Below are 12,759 nucleotides of genomic sequence, written 5' to 3' on the forward strand. Positions count from 1 at the left end.
AGATTTTGGCTACCTATGAAAGTAGCCAAGAGATAAGATGCAACTATTTTAAGTTGTGACAACATAGGTAATACAGAGCAGGTTTTCAGTTACAATGGCTGTCACTCAAAAAAAATTTTGAGTCACCTTATTCTAAAAGATTTTTAATTTTTATGTCACATATCAGCATTTTGGCAGCGGGGGAAAAAATTCCTGTTCCTAAGGCCATCATGACACAGACACAACTAAAAACACTCAACTTGTGTTGCATGGCTTCTTTCGTTCAAGTACTGTGATGGATGCGTAAATAAACAAAACAAAACAGTTATTTCAAAAAGATTTATTTATGCAAAGCCAATCAGGTTTTTTGAAAAAAGTAAAAAGCAGTTTTGCATATGGGGGAGAAGGGGAGACACATGTGTATACTGAAAAAAATGATTGAGTAGGTGGTACCCTGCAACTTATATTTCAAACAGACATGCTGCTCTTTAGTAACATTCCTGTTTTCCCAAATAGCAAAATGTTGTACAGTATGTAATAGCTCACTTCAAAAGTGCTGAAATACTCAGGGATAAGGAATGCTTATAATTCAACTATACAAGCTTTTTTTTTTTTTGCATTTGAGAAATCAAGCATCCATGTAGCATTACATTCAATAAAAGATATTTTGAATGTACAGTAGTCAAAAAACCCCAAAAGATAATTTAAATGAATGTTAGCCACTTCACTTCATCCAGCAATCTTTATTTCATCTTAGACGTAAAAGATTTAGGATCCTTGACCCTCCAGTTCTGATGCTGCTATATCTGGTTCTTCATCGTTGTAAATATTTTCAGCCTGGAAAATAATAATTAAAATAAGTTCACACACTTGGCACAAATCATCTAAAACCAGTACTTCCTGTGAGAGAATGAGAATGGGAAGACCTCATAACATAAGATTCATAGGTCTTTATTACCAGGTACTTGTGTTACAACATTTCCAATTTGATTCCTAAATATGTATTTTCTAAAAGAAGAGATTTTAAAGTTTCTTTTTTTTGGTGAAAGGGAGGAATTTAGTGCCTTACAGGTCTCCTTTACACTATGTTTTATTGAAAAGGAATGAACACTTTGCTCATGTGATCCAACAACCCTGGGAGAAAGGTGCTATTCAAGGCAGAGGTTAAGTAACTTGCCCAGGGCTGGATTGAGGCTGGATTTGAACTCATCTGACAGCACTGGCCCAGTGCTGGTTTCTAATCCTGTTCATTTAAAAAAAATTATTTCTTTGTCATTTGACATCTTTAAAAAAAAATTTTTTTAAGTGATCATATGGAGTGGAATGAATGGTGAGTAGAAATCTTGCTTCAGAAGGCCTGCCTCTGAAGTGTATTGTTTGTTAGTGACTCTTGAATTCAAGGTCACTATGAAATCATCTGCATGTATACAATCTGGAAGATCTCTTCCACCCCCTTCATGAAACCAAATAAATACTTAATTTTTAGAGAAGATACGCCTTACAAAAAACGTCCTTTTTCATACTTGGGATGAGGCTCAGAAGCTGTTAGCGATACACCAAGTGTAAGCTGCAAGCTCACGTGCAAATGAGACATGTCAAAGACTAACCCATGAGAAGGTTAAGTGTCAGAAATGAAATGAGAAGTGGTTAGGATGTGATCAGATTTCAAAAATTTTTCATAAGAAAAAAACGAAACTAGATTCTTTGCACAACAATCTTAAAAGAGGGAATAAAGAAATCATACCCCTAATAGAGATGTAGTCAAAAACTATGAAAACATGTTCCAAATCACAAATGGCAAGATCCCACTCCAAGGCAAGATTGACCAAGGAGGTTGATGGTTAAGGAGAAAAAGGTCCTGCATATCAAAAGTATTCGCAAAACAATAGCAAAAAGTCAAAAAACTGGGAAATGGCTAAGCTAATTGTGATGCATGAAAATGCATTCTGCTAACAGAAGCATGAGGATCAGGAAAACATAATTATACATAAATAAACATAAAATACATTTACAATGTAAATGGAAAGAATACCAACATTAAATCCAAAAGTGAGTGTTATGAAATAATGGTGAAGGTTTGCCCTAAATCAGAGATATGGAAATAAACCACCTTCCTTCCCTGTGGAAGACTGAATGTGGAGACTTTGAGTTACTGAAATACTGTTTTTTCCCCTCCTTTTTAAAAATTCATAGTTCTAAAGGATAGGACAGAGAGCTGAAATAGGAAATGTAAGTGAAGGAAAAACGAAATAAATTTAAAAATTCATATAGAGGTGAAAAGTGGCATTTACACAAATTTTTAAGCACTCAAGCAAATGGGCCCTCAAATAGTTGAGGTGCTTCTAAAATATATTTAAAATCTTGAAACATGAAATCATTTGAGACCTTATTCCCAAATAGAAAAATTAGGGAAGTTTATAGCAAATAATACTCACCATTTGCCAGATCTGCATGATGTTATCCTCAGAAACAGAACAAATTACCCAGGGCTCATTGGGGTTCCAACTAAAATCTGATATCTTGGCAGTGTGTCCTCCATGAATAAACTGTCGGTAGAAATAAAAGTGTTGGTAAATACACAGAAGACACAAGGGCACTGCCTATAAGAACACAATGCTGTTCTAAGTCAAAGTTGTCATTGTCCAGTTTAAACACTATCAAGAAACATTGTTTCAAAATCCCAGGGAAATACTACATCATAGTGTGTGAGTTAGCTACAGGTTCCTAAAAGATGGATGCTATTTAGAACTCCACCTAGCACGGAATACCTCCAGGAGCTTCCCTTTGGTGACAACTTGTAACCAGAACCATTGGAAGGCAAAGGCGGATGGATGACAGATTTGGGGCCTGAATGAACCTCACAAGCCAAATGGTCAATAGCTCCTCATTTCAGAGATGAGTCATCACAGAAAGAAGATTGCATGACTTTTTTTTTTCCAAACAGTTTTTATGTTTCCCAAAAAGATAATGGGAAACAAAAAAATGGGAAACAAAAAATGTTCAAATGTGTAACAGTCTCTACCTTACATGACCGAAGTACATAAAGGGAAAGTGAAACAAGAAATGTATCACATGACTGACAAACTTGGACAAGCTTGGAAGGAGAAATCACTGGTCTGGGAAAGCTTCTTGGAGAACAAATGTGAATAGAGACCTGAAGGATGGGCAAGAATTAAGTAGACTGGAAAGAGTCAAGTTGAGGAGAAATGGCCTGAACTCAAGTATAGTGGCAGAAAAGAACCAAGCATATCCAGAACAGCCAGCAGATACACACACTTGTCTTGTGTATGTGACAGTGACTTGCTAAAAAAATCCAGGCATGGGGACTGGCATCCAAAGAAGTTCACAGAAGGATCATCGAATAAAAAGGGTGGGAAACACAAAAGTCGGACAAAAAAGTATTTAAAAAAGAATTCACAATGCAATACAATGAGACTAATTTGGACAATCCTCCTGAAGTGCAGTATTTATGGAAGAAAGAATCCAAAAACCTGGGTTTGGTCCTAGCTCCCATGATAAATTGCCAACTTGGGGCAGCTAGGTGGCGCAGGGAGTAAAGCACCAGCCCTGGAGTCAAGAGGACCTGAGTTCAAATTTGGCCTCAGACCCTCCATACATTTACTAGCTGTGTGACCTTGGGCAAGTCACTCAACCCCAATTGCCTCCCCCCCCTCCCCCCTGCAAAAAAAAACTTGCCACCTAGTCAGGGCCAGGTAGTTTACCTTTTTGGGCTTTCACTTCCTCACCTATAAAAGGAGGAGACTACAACTAGGACTACTACTAGAAACACTAACATTATGGAGATCAATTTATATATTGAACACAATCAGAAATGAAGAGAAACATCACAAAATTTTAAGTGTAAATGAAAATGGTAACTGTCAGGGACAACACAGCTCTTGTATGAAGTGAGGTGTCAATCGTACCTGAAATCAGTGACTGCTCTAGTGTAACAAATTATAACAAACTCCAAGGACTTTCCAAATTCTCCTGCACTGGAATTTTTGTGGTTCTGAATATTTCCTAGAATAAGCAGGCCATGTGTAAAGGAATTTGATCTACGTAAAGACATCAAGTCTTTTGTACATTAAAGCTAAAGACATACCAGAAGTTCTGGAGGTCCATCTTCAGCATCTTCAGCTGACTGTTCTTCTCCAATTTTACTGTAAGAAAAAAAGAATTATCTAAATTCTTGTAATCCGAATTAATGCAAAAGCAAAGCTATTAATTGCCACCACAGAAAGCATATCTTAATTTCTTCTATAGCAGTGAACATAGTGCCTTGAAACTAACAAGCAAGTTCCACAGCATGTATTGGTACCTGGCAGAAAACCACTGTTGTTATTAATAGGGAGGAACAAAATGGAGCAAAAACTGTTGTGTTTGGGAGCCCCAGTGGTTGGGTGGAGCCAGGATGGTGGCTGGAAAGCAGGGACTTGCCTAAAGCTCTCCCTCAGATCCCTCCAAATACCTGTAAAAGATGGCTCTGAACAAATTCTAGAGCTGCAGAACCCACGAAATAGCAAAGGGAAGTAGGGCTCTAGCCCAGGACAGCCTGGATGGTCACTGGGAAGGGTCTATCACACACAGCACAGCCCAGCCTGGGCCGCACCAGGACCAACCAGATGAATACGGTCGATAAAAAAGACGACTTTCAAGCTTTCTCAGTGAAAAGACCAGAGCTGAATAGAAAATTTGACTTTCAAACACAAGAATCAAGAGAAGGTAAACAAGAAAAAGAAATTATAAGGGACCTACTAAAGTTGAACTGTTTTGTTTACATTCCTACATGGAAAGATGATGTGTGTAATTCATGAGACCTTTCTCAGTATTAAGGGAATTGAAGGGAATATATAGACAGAGGACACAGGGTGAGTTGAACATGAAGGGATGATATCTAAAAAAATAAAATCAAATTAAGGGATGAGAGAGGAATATATTGAGAAAAGGAGAAAGGAAGATAAATTATCTCGCATAAAAGTGGCAAGAAAAAGCAGTTCATTGGAAGGGAAGAGGGGGCAGGTGAGGGGGACTCAAGTGAATCTTGCTCTCATCGGATTTGACTTGAAGAGGGAATACCATACACGCTCAATTGTGTATTTTACCCCATAGGAAAGTAGGGGGAAGGGGGCAAGAAAGGGGGGATGATAGAAGGGAGGGCAGATGGGGGAAGAAGTAACCAAAGGCAGACACTTTTGTTTTATTTGTTTGGGGGGGGCAGGGCAATTGGGGTGACTTGCCAAGGTCACACAAGGTCACATGTGTCAAGTGTCTTGACACCAGATTTTAACTCAGGTCCTCCTGACTCTAGCGCTGGTGCTCTACTCACTGCGCCACCTAGCTGCCCCCAAAAGCAAACACTTGTGAAGAGAGACAGGGTCAAGGGAGAAAACTGAAAAGGGGGATAGGATAGGATGGAGGGAAAATACAGTCTTTCACAACATGACTCTTTATGGGAGTGTTTTACATAATGATACATGTGTGGCCTATGCTGAATTGCCTTCTTAGGGAGGGAAGAGGGGAGAGAATTTGGAATTCAAAGTTTTGAAAGAAGCTGTTTAAAAAAAAAGTTTTTGCATGCAACTGGGAAAAAAGATATACAGGCAATGGGACATAGAACTTTCTTGTAGGGCAAGATAGATTAAGGGGAAAAGGGATGGGGGGCAGGGGGAGTGGGGTGACATTAGGGAGGGCTGGCTGGGGCAATCAGAATGTATGCCATCTTAGAGTGGGGGGGAGGGCAGAAATGGGGAGGAAATTTGTAACTGCTGAATGCTGAAAAGTAAAAATATTAAATAATGAAGTATGGAATAAAAAAAAAAATTTTAAAAAAGGCCCTAGTGGCATACTTAAGATATAAACACTCCATGAGAAGGTGAACAATATACCAAAAGAGATGTATAGTTTTACTCCATTTAACGAACAGTAAGTGAATGAGAGTATCACACATAGTTAGGAATTAGTTCTAAGCTCTATTTCCAAATTTTAGTTCTGAATAGTCCTGCTATTTCCTCCAAACCACTCTGATTTTCATGTTCTTCAGTCAAATGAAGGGACTGGACTGAATCATCTCTACGGTCCCTTTAAGCTGTTCCATAAAGCTACAAAAACATGTAAATTTTAGTTATAGAATCTCTAGAAAACTGCTATTTTCTTGCACGTGTGACTTGGAGAACAGCATGTATTGAACAGCTCCATGCTATCCTGGTGTTCCCTCTCCAAGCCAATGAGTGTTATGCAAATACTAAGTCTTTTGGTGGTAGTGTGAACACAAGGCCCTCAGAGAGGAAGGAGGAACTGGAAAGAAGTTATAATATTCTGAATCACATAATTTTGGATGTGGAAAAAATCTTCGAGACAAAAGTAGAAAAATTAAGACATACCATGATTACGAACAGCCACATATGCTACTTTGAGGCTATCCATTTTAGTCCTTTTGTTGTTGTTCAGTCATGTCTGACTGTTTCTGACCCTATTTGGGGTTTTCTTGGCAAAGATATTAGAGTGTTTTGTCATGACCTCCAGCTCATTTTACAAATGACGAGACTGAGGCCAACAGGATTAAGTGACTTGCCCAAGGTCGCACAGCTATTAAGCAACTGAGGCCAGATTTGAACTCAGAAAGATTAGGCCTGGAGCGGCCTACGGCGCTATACATGCTGCTACCTTTTAGTGCTTAGTTTTATAAGCTAAAGTTTAGTGGATGTCACATGCCAGACAATTTCTTATCCAAGAATAAAATGCAAACAATCAATTTTAGGAGAGAAAATTTCTTTAAAGAAAACATTCTGCGTGAAAGCTTGCCAGGCTGCCTTTTTTCCATCACAGAGAGACACCCCACCCCCCAATTCTGTCATTTTCCATTTCAATCCTTCACTTGCTACTTGAGTATATTCACAATAGTTGACTGTAAAAATTTATTTCCTTTGAAAATATGATTTTAGAAAGGTGTTTTACCCATATACCCCCTGACCTTTTAAACGTTTCATTTTTCCTTTTTTGCCAAATTTGTTAGTATTATGGGTACGGAGAAAGATCTCAGTATGGCTGTAACTTGCATTTCTTTAATTATTAATCATCTGGATCATTATTCAGATAGCTATTGATAAATTGGATTTCTTCCTTAGAGAATTCCTGTTTATATGTTTGACTCTTTATCAGTTACAAAATAGCACTTATTTGTAATACAATTAATCAGTTTCTTCTGTGTTTTGGAAATCATATATTTGTCAGAGAAACTTAATATAAAAAGATTATTTTCTCCAGGTAAAAAAAAAGTAATTTTACCACCTTAAGTACGGCCAAAGTTTCTTCCATAGGGACCACTCTCCTCTCCAGTACTCTACATAATTTCTTTTCATGTTACTCCTCTCATTTTATTCCACCATAGTTCTCTTTGATGTCTCCTTGTGAAATGCAGGTGACTGGGTTTCTGAAGGCTAGTCAAGTACAGCCTGCTAGTTGTCAGGTTCTAACAAGCTCTTCGGGGCTTAAGCGTTATTCACAGCCTGGCTAGGTGTCAAGTACAAATCCTGCAGGCTGGACACACAGGTGGCTCCTGTGGCCATGGTGAGCCATGACAACAAGTGAAGGTGGCAAAATGGTGGGAAAAGGGATCAGGAAGTGCAAAGAATCACATGGTTCTTAAACTCCTTACAAACCTTAATTTAACTGATGGTACCCTACATGTGAGATTCTTCAGTCCAGTGACAAAAGAGACGATATACTACCGGGAGAAATGAACATCAATACTGACAATATTCTCAGAAAAAATGTAACAAGCTACAGTTAAATGGACAGGCAGTCCAATAGCGCCCCCAATAGGTAAGTGGTGAAATGAAATGAACACTCTTGAAAAGCAGTACTGACTATCACCAATTATCCTCCAATTTGCTAAAAGACATGCAAAATTAAAATGACACTTTCACACTTAATGAATTAGCAAAAATAATATTTCAAATAGTCAAATTTGAGGGTACTACAGAAATAACGCACATTAATAAACTATCAGTGGAGCTGTGATTTTGTCCAACCATTTTGCCAAATAATTTGGAATATATGAAAAAAAAAAAACAAACAACCAAACCAAACCCAGAGATGCCCTTTGCTGGACATGTACCTAAGGAAGTTAAAAAAAGGAAAAAAAGGTCTCATATGGTTAAACAAACTAAAATCCTTCTTAAAGTAGCAAAAAACAAAAAAACCCCGAAAAAATGGACACTCACTGATTGGAAAATAGCTAAGTAAATAATAAGTCTTATGAATGTAATGGAATGAATGCTATTATACTGTAAGAAGGGATAAATATAAGGAATTCAGAGAAATAGGAAATTTTTATGAATCAGTGAAGAATGAACCAAGGTAGGACCAGGAAAACAATATTCAAACAACAGATTCAAACAACCAAAAGAACCCTAAAATGAAGCCAAACACTGTAATGGTCAATGGAAGGATGAGGAAATTCTCCTTCCCATTTTTCTGAGAGAGATGGAGGACACTGCACACAAGTGTGGCTCACTCCATAGGCTGACTCGGTCTTCCTCTGTTAAAAAGGAATGGCACTCGGTGGCTGAAGCCTGGGGTAGGGTTATATAACCAGAAATCACGGAAACTAATGACATTATTAAAGGGGGAATTTACAAATAAAGTCAACAGTTATTTAAAAAAGAATTAACAAGTTAGGCAAAAAAGGCAGTGACACTGAATAAGCAGCAGACACCAGGGCAAAAACTACCTGGTGAAGATAGCTCTTAAATCTTGTCACAAGAACACAAGCTATTACCTCAAATCCCATACATTAAGACGCCGATCAGTACCACTGGAAGCCAAGATAGTTTCATTATGTGGAGACCAGTGAACCTAGCAACAGAGTTTGAAAAATGAATAGCAATTAAACATTTTCTAAAGATCAAAACATTATTTATTACACGCTTTGTAGAATGTGGTCAGTTCCCAACTTGAAAATGAGCTTCATTTTGAAAGCTGCTAGATAGATTATTTGGATGGACACAATATATATAAACTTACACAGTAATAGAACTGTGATCTTGAGAAAAGGTGGCATTTAATAGAACTAGTTCATAAATTACTAAACAGCCCTTTGACTTTTTTACTTGAAAATTAACCTAAAAGAAACTCTCATTTGGGGAATTTTGGGCATTGTAATGAAGTAGAAAAAAACTTGACATCTGAGGAAATCACAGACATACATACATACAGATACATACACTTTTTGTTTTGTTTCTTGAGAACCTGCCCCCAGATCAGTTTCCCTAAGTTGTTCTTTTTTGTTACAATTTCTTCCTTTCCTTTCCTTCTGAACTTGAGAACCTTTTCAAAGCTCCAAATCTGCCTTCAATGTGGCAACATCAGATTGTCGAGACAACATCAGCTTCTTGAAGTGCAGGGCCTGTCCGACTACAAGTCTGTCACTGTATCCCTAGTGCTTTGTACAGTATTTGGCATGCAGTAAGCACTTAAAGCCTTGATGATGAGATGACTTTGGCCCTTTTTTCCACACAGGCAAGCTACTGACTGTCAATTAATGCCTATTTATGCTACCATTCATATTTAGCTTAAGGTTCAGAAAGCCTTTCAGAATTAAATCTCCCCATTTAGAAAGTTCAATAATTCTCCAAAGTGCCAACATAATTAAAATCAATAAACGGCCATAAAAAATCAACTAAAATACAATTAGTGTATTATGAACAAAATTTAAGAGATTACAAAGATTTACTGGGTTTATTTTTCTCTATCGTAAAATTAATTACAACTTAGAAAACACTTTGCTAGTCCTTGAATTACCTCCTGAGAAGCCTATTACTGGAATTTCTTAATTACCAAAATCACACAATTTATTCCATCTGAGTAAAAATCTGATCTAATACTGAATTAATCTTGGTAAGCAAACTACCAAATAGGTGAGCCCAGCATCAAAGCCAGATCCAAAGTAAATTCAAGTATTCTCAAGGACATTATAAATTCTTTAGTCTAACATTCATGCAACAAGTAAGACAAAAAGTTAAAAGTACATTCATTATGCTTTACACACCTGGAAGATTTCATCTTTATGAGATTCAAAGGAGTGGAGTTTTAATTTTAGATTACGCAGATCCCACAAAGCTACAGTCTGAGGAGAAAAAAAATGGGAAAACAAACTTACAGTTTTGGGATAAACAAACTCTATAAAATAACATGGTAACTGTATTAACATATCCACAGAAATAAAAAAAATTTAGAAACCTTATCAGCTGAGCCAGTTGCTAAAATGAATTCACTGTATGGATTAAATGACAGACAGTTGACCTCAGCTGTATGGGCATCCACAGAGTGACTTGGCTTGGACGTTGTATTGGACCTGGTATCCCAGCTGTAATTGAGAAAAAAAGTCAAAAAGTCCATACCCAGCTCTCCAAGCTATAAATTACACACTTTTACTAGCAATAATCATTTCCATTTTAACATGGATAATTTTATACCAGTTCTTGGCAAATATTTCCGCTATCAATATCACCTTAACAAAGCCACTCAACACACATGATATCTACATGACATGGTGATGAGAATTATAAAGAACAATCCTAAGACATATTCCTAACTGCTGTAAACTCTACCCTGGTAAGCAGAATGAACTTCTTGGTTTAAGTGCTTTTCTGACCTTTTGTTAGTCCCTTCCTCTGTATTTTTAACTTCACTCAAAAGCACAAAGGACCACAGAGTTAGAGCTGGAAGGGATCTGCCCAGTTTAGAGATAGCTTAAGACCACCCTTTCATTTTACATATAAGGAAATTAAAGTGTAGAGAAGTTAAGAGACTTGGCCAAATTCATATACGTGGCAAGTCAGCAGTCCTGGTATTTGAAAAGAATTAAGATATTTACTTAGCTACAGTCCAGAAATTCATTCACAGTTATACTATTTGTCAACTAGAAAAAAAAAACCAAACTAGATCTTTCCACCTTACATCATAAGTTTCTGGTCATCAGCAACAGATCCAAACAATGATTCATGCAGTAGATGCCATGCCACATCTTCTACAACAGCAGAATGACCAGTAAAGATTGCTTTGGCATCAACAATTTTGCCTTCCTTTGGGCCTGCATTTATATCCCATAAACAGACAGTCTGCAAATAAAAAAATACATCCACAAGAAGTAAGTAAAAATACCCTTAAGAAACAAAACCATTTCAAAAAATTTACTATACAACTTAGCCTTGTGAGGAAATAAGAAGAGATTGCTTGCCAGGCACAAGCAATAACTGTGAAGGCCTGGAGGCTGAATTCAGAGCATGCCTAGTAGCCCAATTTAGATAACAGAGTATGCCAAAGTCATACTGCAGAGAATTTTAAATGCCAACTTTGTATTTTATCCTAGAGGCAAGAAAGGAGCCACTTAAAATTTCTAGAGTGTCCCACTAATCACAGGTCAGAAGGGTTCCTAGGGCAGGACCTGGAAGACGGCCATAATTTGGACAAAGTTACAAAAAGTTTTTTTTTTAAATGTTACAAAGGTAAGGTTATAATGTGTCAATGATACTGCAAAGTGACATTATCAAATCATACTGTACAACTGTACAAAGTGATATTTCCTGAGGGGGAGAAATCTCATCTTTGTGCTGGTAATAGTGGGAGGAGGGAATGAGGAAAAGATAAAGAGTTAAAAGCTTCGTTGGATAAAGCAGCATTTGGGCTAAACTCAGAAACTGAGTAGGATTGTAACAGGGGAAGATGAAAAAAATACCTAAGTTAGAAGCTACAAGGTCTAAGGCCAGCAAGAAGCACCATGTTGCTGAAGTATCAGGTAAGGCAAAGGGAACAGTGAATAATAAGACTAAAAACATAGGCTAGGGTCAAATTACCTAAGGCATTTAGCCCCTAGGTGCTAGAGGGGAGACCTTTTTCAGTAGGTAAATGTGAAACCATAGGTTTTTGAGTCAGAGGACTTGGTTTAATCAGAAGATTACTCCAGCAGCAGTATGGGCTGAAGGGGCATGACAGCAGAGGTCAAGAGACCTAAGATGAAAAGTGGCTAGTTTGAGGGCAGCATATACATTAAGAGTCTTGCCAAAATGCTGAGGCTTCTTCTGTGGAGGCAAAGGTTCTGTTTGATAAACCAACAAAAACTTTAAATAGAAGTAGTACTGCTTCAATTCATAAACATTTGGGGGCAGACAGTGCTTGTGAAGATCAAATGAGTGCTGCATATCAAGCACTCTGTAAAACTGAAAGCATTATATAAATGTTAGCTGTCACCACTAAAAAAATAACTGTGGATGAGAGCAGGGATTCTTAACTTGGGGTGCAAGAATAGATTTCAAGAGACCTGTAAACCTGGATAGGGAAAAAAAGGTCAGCTTTATTTTGGTATAATTGGTTTCCTTGTAATCTTATAAATTTTATGCATTTAAAAACTTTATTCTGGGAAAGGGTCCATAGGATTCACCAGACTGCCAGAAGGTTAAGAAACCACTTGGCTAGAGGATCCACTGACAAGAAAACGGCATTTCAGTAATTTATTTCTTTCTCAAATTTATGCAACATTTTTTCCTGTCATCTCTCCGCTCAAATTATAGTGAATATAGTGTCATTTTAATCCACTGACTAGTTTAAGTGGACAAAAGAGTAAGAAATAATTGTTTTGGATTATTTTATGTAACTACTGAATCAATAGATACCATGCTAATAGATAAATTAGAAGTTATTTAATATTACTACTACTGCCAGTGACATTTACACAGCTTGTAAGGTTTGCAAAGCTCTTCATATGTATTAGTCATCTCA

The 12,759-nt window shown here is 37.3% G+C and overlaps 1 protein-coding gene across 3 annotated transcripts in view; it reads right to left on the minus strand.

Annotated features, from left to right (window-relative positions):
* Positions 1-303: 303 nt before the first annotated feature.
* Positions 304-12,759, minus strand: part of RBBP7 (RB binding protein 7, chromatin remodeling factor) — a 30,873-nt gene continuing 18,417 nt past the window's right edge. For 2 of the 3 annotated variants that reach the window (XM_036746376.1, XM_036746378.1), the window contains 7 exons: positions 10,942-11,102; positions 10,222-10,348; positions 10,031-10,108; positions 8,762-8,838; positions 4,085-4,142; positions 2,415-2,525; positions 304-816 (listed from right to left, as the gene is read on the minus strand). In XM_036746376.1, coding sequence (XP_036602271.1) covers positions 748-816; positions 2,415-2,525; positions 4,085-4,142; positions 8,762-8,838; positions 10,031-10,108; positions 10,222-10,348; positions 10,942-11,102 — 681 coding nt within the window. In that variant the 3' untranslated portion in view covers positions 304-747. Of the gene's footprint in view, positions 817-2,414; positions 2,526-3,911; positions 4,003-4,084; positions 4,143-8,761; positions 8,839-10,030; positions 10,109-10,221; positions 10,349-10,941; positions 11,103-12,759 lie in introns of those variants that run through there. The other variant, XM_036746377.1, reaches the window with a different exon arrangement.

Source organism: Trichosurus vulpecula, chromosome 2 (genome assembly GCF_011100635.1).
Source record: "Trichosurus vulpecula isolate mTriVul1 chromosome 2, mTriVul1.pri, whole genome shotgun sequence".
Classification (NCBI taxonomy): domain Eukaryota; kingdom Metazoa; phylum Chordata; class Mammalia; order Diprotodontia; family Phalangeridae; genus Trichosurus; species Trichosurus vulpecula.